This window comes from Cordyceps javanica, chromosome 3 (genome assembly GCF_051103115.1).
Source record: "Cordyceps javanica chromosome 3, complete sequence".
Taxonomy (NCBI): Eukaryota; Fungi; Ascomycota; class Sordariomycetes; order Hypocreales; family Cordycipitaceae; genus Cordyceps; species Cordyceps javanica.
The window spans coordinates 4,764,127-4,780,046 of NC_139297.1; the positions used below are offsets into that span (position 1 = coordinate 4,764,127).

At 53.8% G+C, this 15,920-nt stretch overlaps 5 protein-coding genes across 5 annotated transcripts; 2 read left to right on the forward strand and 3 right to left on the reverse strand.

Moving 5' to 3' along the window:
• Positions 1–159: 159 nt before the first annotated feature.
• V2A60_005617 (serine/threonine protein kinase CLA4) lies at positions 160–2,727 on the reverse strand (the record flags this gene model as incomplete). Its single annotated transcript, XM_083256926.1, has 3 exons — positions 160–569; positions 641–740; positions 796–2,727. The coding sequence occupies 3 exons, from the start codon at positions 2,725–2,727 to the stop codon at positions 160–162; spliced, it is 2,442 nt and encodes an 813-aa protein (XP_083113052.1).
• A 4,094-nt stretch (positions 2,728–6,821) lies between these two features.
• V2A60_005618 (glycine--tRNA ligase) lies at positions 6,822–8,887 on the reverse strand (the record flags this gene model as incomplete). Its single annotated transcript, XM_083256927.1, has 2 exons — positions 6,822–7,217; positions 7,295–8,887. 2 exons carry the CDS (start codon positions 8,885–8,887, stop codon positions 6,822–6,824), a joined length of 1,989 nt encoding a protein of 662 aa, XP_083113053.1.
• A 956-nt stretch (positions 8,888–9,843) lies between these two features.
• Positions 9,844–10,511, forward strand: V2A60_005619 (ribosome biosynthesis protein NIP7; the record flags this gene model as incomplete). Its single annotated transcript, XM_083256928.1, has 2 exons — positions 9,844–10,069; positions 10,171–10,511. The coding sequence occupies 2 exons, from the start codon at positions 9,844–9,846 to the stop codon at positions 10,509–10,511; spliced, it is 567 nt and encodes a 188-aa protein (XP_083113054.1).
• Positions 10,512–11,072: 561 nt separating this feature from the next.
• V2A60_005620 (glutamate 5-kinase) lies at positions 11,073–12,723 on the reverse strand (the record flags this gene model as incomplete). The annotated part of the gene is made up of 5 exons (XM_083256929.1): positions 11,073–11,770; positions 11,843–12,113; positions 12,204–12,314; positions 12,387–12,574; positions 12,663–12,723. The coding sequence occupies 5 exons, from the start codon at positions 12,721–12,723 to the stop codon at positions 11,073–11,075; spliced, it is 1,329 nt and encodes a 442-aa protein (XP_083113055.1).
• A 1,709-nt stretch (positions 12,724–14,432) lies between these two features.
• Positions 14,433–15,579, forward strand: V2A60_005621 (peptidase M76 family-domain-containing protein; the record flags this gene model as incomplete). The annotated part of the gene is made up of 2 exons (XM_083256930.1): positions 14,433–15,041; positions 15,352–15,579. 2 exons carry the CDS (start codon positions 14,433–14,435, stop codon positions 15,577–15,579), a joined length of 837 nt encoding a protein of 278 aa, XP_083113056.1.
• Positions 15,580–15,920: the final 341 nt, after the last annotated feature.

Sequence of the window (15,920 nt, forward strand, 5' to 3'; positions counted from 1 at the left end):
ATAAATCAATGTTCCCGTGGTTCCCGATCCTGTAAACGCCAAAACTTGTTGTATTAGATGTAGGCTTTTCTTCTTTTCCCTTTTGCCCTTTGCATCATGTGTTCCGTCCGCCTTCGGTCCAGTCACTGGTCCGGCTGCGACTTTGGCAGTCCAAGGCCTTTATTTGGTATGCTTCTTGAATGCCAATAGATCCGCCAGCGTCCCCAGCGGGCAGCCATGCTTGAGGAAGTCATGAGCCAGCAGCTCGTCTGCCGAGGCTCGGCTCTTGACGTCAACGCACAGACAGACAGACAAGAAAGCCTTGAGCTCCTTGCTCAGCTTCTCCGGCTTCTTGAGGCGCGGCGTGCCGTTGGTGGCAATCAGATATAGGGCCTTGAGAGGCTCCTCGTTGAGGTAGGGTGGCTCAGATTCGATCATCTCAATCGCCATAATACCGAGAGACCAAATATCCACCTTGGGTCCGTATTCCTTTTGCTTCACCACTTCGGGCGCCATCCAGTATGGTGTTCCCACCATGGTGGCGCGCTTCGACTTGGCATCCGTGAGTTTCGCGCAGAAGCCGAAATCGGCTGGTTTTTGATCAGTAAAGAGAACAAGGAAAAAAAAAAAGAGGATCAAAGGTTGGCAGAAATAGACTTACTAATCTTGACATTGCCGCGGGCATCCAAGAGGACATTGTCACTCTTGATATCACGGTGGATAATGTGTTGTCTGTGAAGATGCTGGAGGCCGCGGCAGGTCTGTAAAAGTTAGCATTATCATCCACGAGAAAAGGTACGAGCCTTTCGGTCTTACTTCGTGGCAGATGGTGGCAATCTGCTCCTCGGAAATGGAGGGGTTGTTGTCAATGACATCAGTCAACGCGCCACCTTCCATGTACTCCATGACAACCCAGAGCTCGGCATTGTTGTTGCGTAAGAATGCGTCGAGGAAGTTGACAATGTTCTTGTGTCGGCTATCCTTCATCACCATGATTTCGTTGACAATGAGTTCCTTGCGGGGCTGGTGTGCGAGATCCATTTGCTTGATGGCAACCTGGGCTCGGGGACCCTGCTGACGCAGCACGTCGCGAGCGATACCTACGGCAGTTTCCTTGATCTTGGCTACGTAAACGGAGCCGGAAGCGCCCTGGCCAATTTTTTTCTGCTTCGAGTACGACAGGTTGGGGTCGTCCTTGGAGACGGCTTCTTTGAGCTTGGCCATGACTTCATTCTCAGACATGGTCGACATGCGGACATCCTGCTTCTTCTCGGCAGGCTTAGATAGGGCAGCCTCGGCGGCCTTGACCGAGTCGCTGGGGGCGCCGTTCTGAGAGGGCTTGGGTGCCACGTTTAGAGGCTTGACGGGCGCAGGCAGGCGAGAGGCGCCTTGGCCTTGGCCCTGAGGAGGGCGTTGCTGACCCTGCTGGTTGCTGGGCTGATAGCGGGGACCTTGATTGGAGGAGCCATTTTCACGAGGACGCTGGCCGTTGGGATCGCGGTTGGCAGCTGACTGCGGGTTGACGGGAGGTCGAGCGGCTCCGCCGTTTGAGGGAGGAGCAGGCGCAGGGCGTTGGGCGCGGAGTTGTTGAGGGTTTTGGGAGCCCTTGGGAGCAGGTGGAGCGGCTCTGGTGGGGTTGAATCGATCGGATTGATCGCGCGACTCGGTCGAGTAGCCGCCGCCGACTTCTTGTCGAGCCATTGGGGTCTTGTGCTGAGGCAGAGAAGCGTTATACTCGGCCAGCTCACGACGCTCCTGCTCGAGCTGCTTCTGGCGCAACTCTTCTTTTCTCGCATTTTCCAGTTGCTGACGCTGCTGCTGCTGCTGCTGTTGCTGCTGTTGGAGCTGCTGCTGCTGCGGCTCAGCTTGGCGTGCGCCATTGATACTAGACTGCGACGAGGCCACTCCGTAGGAAGGTCCTTGGGGGGTGGGAGGCGCAGGACGCGGAGGCGCGATTCCAGCGCCGCCGTAGCCAAGCTGCTTCTGAGCTTGGGCGGCGGCAGGAGGAGTGGGAGTCAGGGAGGGGTACTGGTTGGGGTTCTCGGCGCGCTTAGCTAGGTCAGTGTAGAAGTCGAGGACTTCGAAAACGGCTTGTGGGTTACGGTAGTAGTCTTCTTTGGTAATGGCGGAGGAGTTGAGAAGTTTAGACCACTCGGGTGGTAGACCGGTGAATTGGCCTGTTTGAGAGTCGAAGCCGACGTGGATGGCGTGAGAGAAGTTGGTGGGATTGCTGACGCCGCCCATGTTGGGGGAGGCGCCATAAATGAGATCAATCCACTCGTAGAGCTCATCGTCGGATTTTACTTTGATCTGAAGGGTCTTGGTCTGACCGTCATCATCGCCGGGGTTGTTGGAGGCGCAATCGAGACGGCGCTTAATCTCAAAGATGATGCCGGTGGTCTCAACTCGGCCTACGTTGAGGACGTCCTTGAGGTAGATTGTATAGGAAACTTTGCCGCCTTCGGTCTTGTGGAAGTCGAGGGACTCTTTGCGAAGGATAAGGTACTTTTGCTTCCAAGGCTGAAACAAGTTCTTGCCCTCCTTGACCGTGGCGAATCCTTCCTTCTTGATGGCCACACCGCCCATGCCGTCAGCAGGATTGGTCTGTTGACGAGCAATGGGTAAGGAGATGGTGGAACCGGAGTATGTCGATGTGGCGGTGCCGGGAATCGGAGAAATGGCCATGCTAGACATGTTGCTGGTCATGACGCTGGATATGCTGCTGGCACTGGACATGCTACCGGGCATGCTATTTGTGTTTGGCATAAGGTTGAGCCTAGGTCTGTCGGTTGGGGGTCGAGGCGCAGGGCCTGGGTTCATAAACTGGCCCGAAGAATATACACTGCGAGATGAGGGAGGAGAGTGTCAGCCACGGGATTACCGGAGATCATCGTGGAACAAGTGACCCGAGAGATGGGCCGTCTTGAAGGGCTAAAAGTAGAGTTGAGGCTGAAGAGAGAGAAAGAGAGGGTGCAAGAAGGAGAGAGGGGTGGGCGTGGACGGGTCGTACCTGTTTTGCGACATGTTGGAGTAGGTTGTAGTATTATGGAAGCCAAGGTTTGATCATGCGCAGGTGTGCCCAACGGCGCGGCGAGCAACGGATGTAGTGGCGAGAATCAGCAAATGCTGGCCGAGGGCAAGAGTTGTGGCGCACGAGCAGCCAGACGGGATTGGAGATGCCGCAACGTTGGCAGCAGTTGGCGCCAGAGGGGATCAGGCTGGTGAGGGGTGAGACGAGGCGGCAACGCAGAGCGACTAAGGAGCGAGACTGCAAACCAAGCGCTCAAGAATTCCAAGATAGGACAAGAGAGAAGAGACAAGAGAGAACAAAAAAAAAACACAAAGAGACTTTCGCTGTTGCTGGAAAATGAACAACCAGGCAAGGAAGAAGGGGTTAGAAAAAAAAGGGAACCAAGGCTGAGTTCAGCAGCGCAGTTGAAGCGAACACATGTGGTTGGGAGTGAGTGAGAGTGGGAGGGGGGAAGGCGGTCTGGTTGGCGGTGGTAGTGGCAGTGGTAGCAGTAACAGCAGCAGTAGCAGTAGCAGTGGTTGTAGCTAATCCGTAGTGGGTGGTGTTTGTGTGTCTCTCCAGCCAACGGTGGCGGAAATGAGGAGGACAAGGAGGAGAGCGGGGGAGGCGGAGTCGGACTGCGGCGAGAGTAGGATGATGGGTATATAAAGAGACGCCGAAGATGCAGGAGCGAGCTGCGCGACGATTGTAGCAGCAGCACAGAAAACGAGCAGAAACGAACAAAGAACGAAGTCGACGAATCAAGTGGTTGCGGGTGCGAGGTTGGAAGACGGTTGTTGTATGATGGTGGGACGAGGCTAAGTACCTTGACCGGACCTGGAGAGGAGGGGGTAAGTAGAGAAGGAGTCTACTGATGGGTACCAACTATCAGTAACAGCAAAAGATAAAGACAGAAAGACAGAAAGAGAGAGAGGGGGAGAGAGGGGAGGGGGGGAAACGGGAGAGGGTCATGGCACAGATGGAATTGATTAACCACCAGTATTACTTGGTAGACTAGCGTGGAAGGGGAAAGGGGACCGTCCACTGGTCAGTCGTCGCCTGAAAGCAAGGTAAAGGCAAGGCAAATCCCTGCCCCCCTTCTAGACTGCAGCCCAGCGGCTCAGCAGAGTTTCTTAGCGAGCAAGGCACAGTCAATCAACCAGTCAGCCAGCCTCTCTCTCTTCAACCCCTCCCTCCCCTCTACCTACCTACCTCTAAGGTAGACAGACACTTGCCGTATTATTACTTACCTACCATGTCCCTACAACTACTTGCAGTGGCAGGCAGGCGTCTGGCATTGACGCTGACGCATTGGGCTCGCCCGTCTGTTTTAGGGGGCTGTGTGGGCTGCGTCGGGAGGCACCTACTAAGTACCTAACCTCCCTACCTACTGTACAAACCATCTGTAATAAGTACAAAGTAACCTTAGTACTTACCTAGGTACGGATACTGAGTAAGTAGACAGGCAAGTACCAACCAGCAAGGCAAGCAGGCAAGGTAGCTAGGTACTCAGTATGCAAATGTCATGGATGCCAAACCAAACTTTGATAGTACCCATCCTGCCATTGATCCCGTTTCAACCTGCCAACAAATGCTAACAGAATCGAAACGACCCTTCAAGCACCAAGCTAACTTACCAAGTTACCACCAATCTGGCTGGCGAAGCCTTGAACCCCCGCATCCTATCAATCAGTAACTTACACAATTACCCATGCGCGTATCCGTATATACTCAGCACCTACTTACAAGCAAGTAAGTAGCCTGTAGGTCAGTATCTGAATACCCCAGCACAGATGCCGCCCCATTTGCTGCTGCATTATTAGTACGAGGTACCTTTATAGCCAGGTTTCTCGGCAAAGATACCTTCCAAGTACTCAGTACTTACCGCCAGCTGGACTGGTCTGTGTTGCCCGTTGTCCCCCTCCCCCCCTCCTCTTTCGACGTCTAACGGCCTTGGGATGAGAACAACTTGCGCCCTTTCTTATTTTATGAAGAGGTTTTATTTTTTTAGTCAGTTCCCCATGACCTTGATGCCCTTTTTGTCGCATCACATATCCCGATACCCGCACACTGATAAATTTAGGAGCGTCTCGCCGGCGCGCCGCGCGCCCCTCCCTCCCTTTTAGCCCATCGCCCGGCCCGCCAACGGGCTACACCTTAGCCGGCACTAGTCCTCGTGACAATGCCCGGTCTTGTCGCACTTCCCACGTCCAATGTACACGCCGAGTCAGTATCACGAATGGCCGATCACTGTCTCCTTTTTCTTGAGTCTCTTGTACATCGTAGGGACTCAAGGTTACTTCAATATCATTACTCGCCACCTCACAACCTTCCGGGCTCGGACTGTAGTTCTTGTTTTTCTATGTACTATAGCACTCACGGGCGCCTTTTTCCCTTTTCAGGGCTTCCCCGGCGTTGAAAATTAATACAGTACAATACAATACAATACAATACAACCTTCCAGGCTGCTTCATAAAGTGGCATGTCTCCCTGCGAACCCCTCGATGGGCTTGGCCCCAGAATCCGGTCCCCCCCGGGGCTCGACTCTCCACTAGTGACCACCACCACCATCCGTGAAGCCTATATCAATTGTCGCATTGTTATATGCCCAAAATAAATCAATAAATAATAAGAAAGCAAATAAACGATTTGAAGCCTCCGTCTTGACTCGGCCTTGCCATAGACGAACTACACCCAAAACTATATTCAAAAAGCAAAATGGCCAAAAAGAGACACTGAGATTTGAATATAGGCGCCGCCACTTTCTTCGTCATGAACCGACTGCCTGCTTCCTCCCCCATCTCGGACGAGGAAACAAGATGGCCAACGGAGGACACAAAAGCAAGCAAAGCCGCCAACAAAAAAAAAAACAAAAAAAAAAAAAGGCCTGCAGAATACGGGGCCATCCTTGCATGACATGTAGAACTTTCTTCGTACCGTGCAGAAAATCAGGGCGTTGAATTCCGCAGCAGCTGAAACGGCCGCCGCCGGTTTTCATCCGCAGCCGCCCTCACCATTCCCTCACCTTGGCACATCCCTCACCTGATTCTACCAATGCACGTAACAACGCCGCCCATGCCAAGGTTGTTGAGCGTGCCGTGCCAGCACTACTGATACAAAGTCTGGAGGAAGAAAGAAAAACCTTGTATTGAATAGGTACCTGATCAACCTAGCAAGAGACAAACTCGTTCAATTTCAAACACATAAATTCAAAAAATAAATAGATGGAAAAGATAAAAAAAAATGCATGTGCAATATTGGCTGGCAAATTCCGTCGGCTGAGCCCAAGTCCGTCTCCACGTTAAGAAACATCCGTTTCACTACGGGTAGGCAAGTGACTTCCTATCTGCTACTTAGGTACTGATGGTATTTATCATGCCCCCCCCCCCCCCTCCTCCTCATCCCCATCAGCCAGCCACGGCGGATAACCTACCCGCCGGTATCTGCTGGCTCGCGAAACAAACGACGACACTCGATTTGTTTTGGACCCGAATCTGGCCTTTTTTGAAAATCCTCATGTTTGCGTGAAACAAACAAAATCGGAGGCCTCAAGTGTAATCTCGAATCATTCTCTACTTCACAAGCCGAGACGCACTTCACACCCTGCGAATCATCCTCCTCCATGTTTCAAGTCATGGCTCAACAACGGACCGTCGCATGCATGACAAAACTTGGCAGGGTATCTTGCACATGCCCATAATGACGTCGATTCTATTCGGATTCCATCATTCATCTTGTTTTTTTTTAAAGAAATGTTCAAAAGCTTTTTTTTCTTTGCTCATCATCTCCCTGCAGTATTTCATGCATGGCCTACGGAGTACATATCAGCAATCTATCGCTGAGCAACCTCCACCTCCTGGCCCTCAAATTTGGGCAGCTCCGACTGGATCTTGGCCCAATCCTTGCTGCCGTCCACCAGGCTCTTAATGGCCTCGAGGATCTTGGCCTCGTCCGCGCGTACCTGTGTCGTCGAGTCGCGGTCGCGCAGCGTAATCGTCTGGTCCTGCAGCGTCTGGAAGTCCACCGTAATGCCAAGCGGCGTGCCCAGCTCGTCGTTGCGGCTGTAGCGCTTGCCGATGCTTGCTGACGAGTCGTCCACGCGACTGGAGATGCCCATCGCGCGCAGGCGCTGCGACAGCTTTCGTACCTCGGGCTTGAACTGAGCGTTGGAGGACAGGGGAACCAGCAGAACCTTGGTTGGTGCCACCGGGGGAGGGAAGGACAGAACCTAGAGAGTACATGTTAGCAAGCCGTTTCCCAACATTCAATCACTGTGAAACGTAAAACAATGTAAAAGTCACTTACGCCACGGGCCTCATCACTGCCATCACTGCCGCGGGTCCAGAAATTATGCTCAATCAGAGAGTACAGGATACGGCCAATACCGAAGGAAGGCTCAATGACATTCGGCGTAAACTCACGCGTGTTCTCAACACGTTTGCGGAACTCAATCTTGATCGAGTCGCTTGTCACCTCAGCCTTGCCATCGCCAACACCAGGAACATCTAGCGAAATCTTGCCACCGTCCGCAAGTTGCTTGGAGAAGGCCTCGCGCTGCTCTTGTGTCGTGGCCTCGAGAGCCGTCTCGACTGCCTTGGCGTCCTTCTTGAACAGGGGACCAAATTTCTTCTTGTCAATGTCAACCTGCCACTCTTCGATCACGAGAGGCTGCTCGAGACGCTCGCGGACTAGCAGCGGCGCGCCCGTCTTCTTGGCGTGCACGGTCAAGTCGTAGGCACTGCGGTCAGCGCAGCCGACGCACTCCACCCAGCCGGTGGTCGTGTACAGCTCGGCGTCCCAGCAGTCGCAGGCATAGTGTGCCATCTCGTTGGCCATGTGCTGGCGGAAACGCATCTTGCTCATGTCGACGCCAATCTTCTGCAGGAACAGGTGGATGCGGGCGAGGAAGTAGCCCAGTGTCTCATTGTCGACGACGCCATCCTTGACGGCCTGGCCAATGGTCATGGTCTTGGTGGTCGTCTTGCCGGACAGTTGAGTGCCCTTATCGAGCAGGACGAGCTCGAGGTTCTCGACCTCGTGGAAGCGGCTGTGCTTCTTGCCGCCCTCAGGGTCGACGTAATGCTCAATCTCGGCCATGAGGAACTCACGGACCCGCAGCAGACCGGCGCGGGGCGAGATTTCATTACGGTACGACTTGCCAATCGAGGCAGAGGCGAAGGGCATCTGTGACTGGTTGAACTCGAGCAGCTTGGCGAAGTTAAGGAATTGACCCTGGGCGGTTTCGGGGCGCAGAAAGCCGGGTAAGTTGCTGCTGGGGCCGATGGAAGTCTGGAACATGAGGTTGAAGGCCACGGGATCCGAAGGCAAAAGACCGGTAGCAGGGTTCTTGAGGTCGTACTTCTTGATGAGCTCACCGAGCTCGGGGCCGCCGTAGTTGTCAATCTTGGCGAGGACCTCCTCGTACTCCTGTACAACGGCGTCGTCGAGCTTGACGGCCTCGGTCTTGGCCTTCTTCTTCTTCTTCTTGGGGTCGTCTTTCTCCTCGACCTTTTCACCACGTGCCTCCTTGTCGCCCTTCAGACGGGCCTCGAGCACAGCCTCGACAAAGTGGTCGGCGCGCATAATCTCACCATTCTTGGGGTCCTTGCACATGAAATCGGAGAACTTGTCGACGTGACCACTGGTCTTGAGGATGTCGTGCGGGGTGAGGGCAGTGCAGTCGACCTCGAGCATATCCTCCTCGAGCACGAAATGCTTGCGCCAGATGTCAACGATGTTGGCCTGGAGGGCGCAGCCGGGCGGGCCATAGTCATAGAGACCGCCGACGCCGCCGTAAATTTCGAACGACGGGGTGTAGAACATGCGGCGACGCAGCATGGCATCGAGGACAGGCTTGTCGAGGGGCTGGCCCTTGAGGGTCGTGGCTTGCGACGTCATGGCGGCGTGCGATCTCTGATGGTTCTTCTTGCTTCGTCCTGCAAGAAAGGCGTATCGAGGGGGCGCAGTGGAAAAGCACCGTTGTGGTCGTCGCGGGGGACTAGATGTTTGTCGGTGGTTGTGGCAGGTCAAGGCGGGGTGGTGTCTGTGGCGGGTTATCGACAAGCTGTGGCTGCAAGTGCTGGATCGGAGTGGAGCTGCAGGGCAAGAAAAGAAGTGACGGATTGGATTCATTCACAAGTCTTTCCCGAGCGACTCTTATGAAAAGGAAGAAGAGGGGAGAGAAGACAATTGAATTACTTTGCGTGAGTCACGAGAGAAGAACGTGCAAAGCCGTATGTCGGAGCTGTCCTTAGGATCAGACAAGGAGGGGTCGTGTGGCGGTTGGTTAGGTGACTCAGGGCAATCAACAGAGTGGAAGGCGCGCTATAATTTTTTCTCCCAAGCCTGCTACCTCTGGAAGAAGCCGTCTGGTAGGTGCTCCACTGGGGCAGGCAGAATGAGGTACCAAGAGGAGCAAACAGTGAGCTTTCAGCGGGAGCGAGTCAACAGTACGAGTATCTGTCGTGTCGATGAGCTCCCTTTTTCTCCCTGGAGGCGGGTTTCGGAGAAGTTTAGAACGAGTGGAAAAAGATATATGCTGAAGGAGTGTGCTATCGACAATGATGGTACGGAGCTGTTGAGTGGCGCGTCTTGCGGTAGTTGGAAAGGGGGTTTCCAGAAGCCAGCCCGGGTTTGACGCCGGACAGTGGACTACCAGGCCAAACTCAGGCACCTCTAGGCGCCGGGTCAAGCACCAGCCACTACAGGTTACCAGCTTGCCAGCCCACTGGCCTGCTCTCACAAAGGCTCCACCTTAATTTTTCTACTGAGACAACTTTTTTTCTTCGAGACTACATATCGGCTGAGGACGTCTTTTACCAAAACGCAAATATCACAACCGCGCGCCGCCCAAGATGCGTCCCCTCACCGAACAGGAAACTAAGACGCTGTTCGAGAAGCTCGCCAACTACACCGGCAGCTCCCTTAAGAACCTCATCGCGCCGCTCGACGACTCCCCCAACGCCGACCGATACGTTTTCCGTCTGCAGGGCAACCGAGTTTACTATGTGCTCCTCTCCGTCGCCAACCTGGCCACGTCCATGGCGCGCGACAATCTGCTGTCTCTAGGCATCTGCCTTGGTATGTTGTAGCCGCCGTGCGAACGCATGGGCACACAGCGCATGGTGTAATGGAGAGGGACTGGCCTCAAAATGCTAACACAACCAACCCTCTTCCGACAGGCAAATTCACCAAGACAGGCAAGTTCCGCCTGCACATCACCGCCCTTCCCATCCTCGGCGAACACGCCCGTTGGAAGGTCTGGGTCAAGAGCAACGGCGAGATGCCCTTTCTCTACGGCGGCAACGTCGTCAAGGCCCACATTGGCCGCTGGTCCGAGGACTGTCCCGAGCACCAGGGCGTCGTCGTCTACAACATGAACGACACCCCGCTCGGCTTCGGCGTCACCGCTCGCAGCACCGCCGAGGCCCGTCGACTCGATCCGACCGGTATCGTCGTCTTTCGCCAGGCTGACTGCGGCGAGTTCCTGCGCGACGAAGACAACCTCTTTGCCACCGGTTAAGCGACGAGAAGAAGAGACAAGACAATGGTTGACGACACGACGCAATGCAAAAAAACGTGCACACTTCGAAAGATATATGTTTGTACCTGAAAAGGGAAAGAGAAAATGAAAAAGGCAGCAAGGCGATTTTCTTGGAAACATCTACACCGGTTTAAACGGGGTTTCGGCGTTGAGGGTCACTAAAAAATTCAGCTACATGGATGGGCTTGTTTTTCAGTCATTTACTTGCAACATTTTCATATACAGGCGTTTGCTAGGTCTAATTTCCCATTCGGCATAATGAATTGCCATACAAGCAAAGAATGACACCCCTTTCGCACGAGCACGAAAGGTCGTGTATTTGTCCAGACTTTACTGAATGTCACATGCATTGGCCAACAATGATTGAGAAAGAGAAGGGCCAGGGTAGAAGTATTATTCATTCTCAAAGAAAAAAAGGTAGAGAAAAAAGCACACTGTTATATGTCATCCTAAATAGAAAATATCCCAAAACTCCGAAGCATCTCTAGTATGCGTATATGCCATGTATAGTAGATAAATTGACGCGATCCGTCGTGGCGCTTAGGCCATGCTCATTGTGGGGGACACAGGCCGGCTGTTGTTGCGGTTAAAGGCAATATGCGATCTATGTGCGACATATTCGCTGTCGGCGTAACCAAGCAGCTCGCCAATCTCAACACTCTGGTGCCCCATGATACGGAAAATTTCCGTCGAGGCGTAGTTGACCAGGGCGCGGCCGATCTCCTCAGGGACGCCATCCCACATCTTGCCATCGGGTCCAGGCGTCTTGCGGCGATTTACGGCGACAATGCGGACAGGCTCATGGGATGCAAAGTTGCCCTCAACGTCGACGACACCAACGGGCAAGAGACCGGCCTTGCCGAGTAGCGCCTTGTGGGCGCCGGCGTCAATGTAGACGGTGCCATGAGGGCTGGGCGTGTGAAGTAGCCAGAAGTGGCGATCGCGGATAGGATCACTCGACGGCAGGAAGCGAGTGTGAAGAGGGGGGCCATTGAAAGCAGCCCCCGACGGGGCCATGAGGTTGAGGGAAGTGGTCCGGGAGAGGGGGTTTCCGTTCTCCGGATCCTCTATCACCGAGGATCTGGGAGAGCTGTAGAGGTAGTTGACTATGCCCAGGATATTGCCGGGATTTGACGACCGGGTGATGATGGTCGTCACACCAGCCGAGGTACCCAGCTTGGCAGCAATAATCTTGGTAGTCATTCCTCCGGTACCGAGAGAGGAGCCGGCACTCGAAACTGTCATGTCTTGTTAGTACGAGTTACGCAATTTGTATTGCCATGTGTCGCAGCCGTAAAAGGGGAGCTTACCATCAGCCTCGAGGGCACCAATGTCCTCCACAACTTCGATGGCGCGGGCGTCGGGGTGGGAACGAGGGTTCTTGTCATAGAGACAGTCGACATCGGTCATGAGGAAAAGCATGTCGGCGTGAATCATGGCCGCGGTAATGGCGGACAAAGTGTCATTGTCACCAAACTTAATTTCAGATACTGCAAGGGTATCGTTTTCGTTGACAATGGGAATGACACCAATGTCGAGCAACTCGTTAAACGTATTTTGGGCGTTGAGGTAACGGGTGCGCTGCAGGGTGCCGATTAGCGTGGATCTAAAGTGACGATGGAGGGGAGGGGTCGAAGACGATCGGGTCGTGGTGGGTGTGGGTGTGCTTACATCGGCAATGTCATTCCTGGTGAGGAGAATCTGAGCAATAGGCTGGTCCAGATGACTGAACAAGCTGTCCCAAAGAGAAATTAGACGGCACTGTCCAATAGCAGCCAGAGCCTGTTTAAGCGAAGAAGATGTCACGGTTAGCATATGAATTGGCAGAGGGTTTTTTTGTTGAAAGGCTCGTACCTGAAGCTGAGCTAGGTGCTTGGGGCGGCGATCAACGTCCATGCGTCTCAGACCAACACCAATGGCACCGGAAGAGACAATCACGACTCGGTGGCCTTCCTTGCGAAGCTTGACAGCGGTGTCGACAATCAAGGTCAGGATAGGCAAGAGAGGTTCATGAGTCTTCTCGTCCACAATGGAACTTGTGCCTGTGATTGATGTGTGAGCAGGTCGGTCGAGAACCAATAAGAAGCAGAGAGATAGGGAAATCTCGCAGATAAGGGAGGGAAAGCATACCTAGTTTGATAACGACAGTCAGAGGCTGAGCCCTGCGGATGCAAGAAGCTTTGGCAGTCATGTTGGTTAGCGGGGTGAAGTGTATCAAATGATAATAAAGCGTGTGATTTGAAAAGATGAAGACCAGAAGACACTAATGGCCATTACTCCCAGCCAAAGACGTATTCAACAGGATTGGAATTCTTGCAGCGATAAAATGTCTCTTTTTCAAGGACGACCGCTTCGACGGGAACCTGGCGGCCCCCTTGTATTTAAAGGGACCAGCCGCGGAGCTCGCGAGGCCATGCAAAACTCTGTCAACAACAACAGAGAGAGAGGCAAGTAAAAAGGTACATGAGTACATACCTTTGTCACTTGTAGCTGGCAGCATTTTCACAAGCCTGTTTGGCAGATCGATGACACAATCCCTGTACACTACGTACGAGGCTATTATGTCGTTGGAAGAGAACGGGGCGGCTCTGCCACACAAGGTCGCAAGCGTTCGAATAGCGTCACGGCGAATGCAAGCCAGTCAGACAAGGGCAGAACTGGACGTACGTCTGCCCAGGCCCCAAGTCGGGTTCCACCGGAAGGGTCTCCGTCAATCAGGGCGCGCCTTGGGGTGGACGGTCTGAAAGGTTGAAAAGACTCGGTGGGATTAGCGTTTTGGATTTCCCAAAGAAGCCGACGCCGTCGAAATGCACGCGAGTCTTGCGATCCATGCACACGCTTCAATGAGCATAGGCTAACTGGCTGAGGGCGTTTTTGGTGGTTTCGGGTGGGCAGAAAGCGGGCGGTGAGAGGGGCTTTTTCTTTTGTGCGTCGTTTGTGTGGTGGAAGGCGACAATTAAGTGGTGCTGGTGCGAGTGGGGGGAGGGGCAGAAAGGCACCTCATGTAAGCAAACCAGCGGTACGTACCTCGTGTTGGTGTGGCGGCTGGTGTTTTGATTTTTGTTTAATTTTTTTCCTTCTCCAAATTTCCATATTTCCATTTTTTTTAATTGCGACATATTATAAAAATAGTAGGGTCGAGTTATTGTCAGTGACGTCGATGGGTACATTGACCACCCGCCAAGCTCCCAGCCAACTACGAGTACTGTGTACTTACCTTGCGACTCGCTGTGGCACAGCTGGTTGCCTACGTACGTGCCGACTTACTTACTTAGTGGCTTCGGATGCCCCAAAAGGGATCAATGATGAGCCGTACTTCAGCCAGCCGGATCCGCCTCACCGCCCTGGCCGTCACCCTCCTTCATGCTTGGTTGCTCCCTCACGCTCCCTCTGCCCCTGTAACGACTCATGCCTGGGCGCTGTTGCGCACTTAAAAAAAAAAAAAAAAACACCGCATAAGTAGCCCACAAGACTCTACCTGCACTGCCTGTAATTACAGGAGACACGCAGGGCACGCAGGTTGCGGCCATCAGGCGACTGCACCCTTGCGCCCCCCGTTGCAGCACGTAAAGTGCCTAGCGTGGTCGCCTGGCAGAATTTCCTAGTCAGAAAAAGGTACATCTGTGCCTTGTATTTTTTGTACTCCTGCCACCCAAACCCGCATATTCCCCAGAATCGACGAGTTACCGTGGTCGCCTCGGCCGCTGTGACGTGCGACTGCATGGATTGAAATTTTCATTCGGTGCTTCTATTGTTTGGTTTCATTAATCTAGTGTCGTTTTTCGTTTTGGTTTTCCGCTAGTGTTGCGCCTCGCAGCAGCCCGTCGACGTCGCAATTCCCGCAAGGACGAAGGGAAACGGACTGGGCAAAAGAAACAATCACAACTCGCCAGTTGCCTGATGCCTCCTCCTCCTCCTCCGCCTCCTCCTCGCGCTCCCAGCCCCGATGCCAGTCTAGGGGCTGATGCTGCTGCTGCTGCTGCTGCTGCTGCTCCCGCCGCAGCCAGCCCGGCGAAATCCCCCAAACAGGTGCTCAACGATCCCGCCCGCACCGGCTTCGACCCCCAAACAAAATGGTGGATGAACTACTTCCGCATCCTCTCCGGCCAGATGACCCGCGAAGGCCAGTTCCACTACCGTGAATGGCGCTACAAGGTCCACGAGGAGCGCGACTGCAAGCGCTGCGAGGATTACCGCAACTGGCTCTTTGCCTACTCCCCCGTCGTCCGCTTCCTCCAAGGAAAGATTGCCGACCTCAACGGTCGTCTCGACGCCTCCAACGTCGTGTGCCGTCGCTGTCCTGCACGACTCGAGGATGACGGTCAGGTCCACCGCCAGTCAGGCGGCTTCAGCCCCGGCCATGGCATCCTCCTCTGTGCCAACGAGATCCGCGACCGCAAGCACCTCGAGGACACCCTCGCCCACGAGATGGTGCATGCCTGGGATCACCTGCGCTGGAACGTTGACTGGATGGGTGACAAGGACCTCAGGCACGCCGCATGTACCGAGGTACGTAGTAAACAAACATATGAGATGCTCAACTCACTCACAAGCCTGCTGTCTCTCCCATTCTCATCATCACCCATCCTACTCATTCTCCCTCGTCAAATATGCACCAGCACTACCGAGCCTCACTTGCCCTCCCTTGTCACACCATACGTGTACATCATTTCCTCTTCCGACCTTGCATATCCTCCCACACAGACACAAACTCTTCCACGCACCCTGCCCCTCCCCCATGCAGCCAGTTCACACTACCACGTCCCCCAGACGTCTAAGCTAACCATTTCTGTTCCTTTTCAACCTATCTGTAAAATAGATTCGCGCTTCTATGCTCAGCGGTGAATGTCGCTGGACTCGCGAAGCTTTTACCCGTGGTAACTTGACTCTAACCCAGCAGTTTCAAGATTGCGTCCGCAGGCGTGCCATCCAGTCCGTCATGTCCCGTCCACGGTGCAAGGATGATGTCCAAGCCACGCAAGTCGTCAACCAAGTCTGGGACTCGTGCTTCTCGGATACTAGACCATTTGACGAAGTATATCGATAGAGGTGGGGTGCGAAACATCCAGCAACACGGGAGCATAGCCTACCTGTACTCCTCCGCACTCCTCGGCGCCGTTGCTCACAGGACACTATTCATGCAAGTTTGTGTTTAGCTTACTTGTATATTGTACCATTATATTACATGTCGGTTTGAGGCTTAGCTGACTGGCTGGCAGGCTGACTTGCCTGTCCTCACCTGGTCCGTTGGCCCGACTCGGCCAGCCAGCCTCTTCTTTTTACAACTGTACATTAAACGCTCAATACGACGTTGACGATACCCCCTCCAGCTCGCAATGCCTACAAGTTACAAAGGCCATATCAGAAATCAGGTTCCCTTTGAAATGA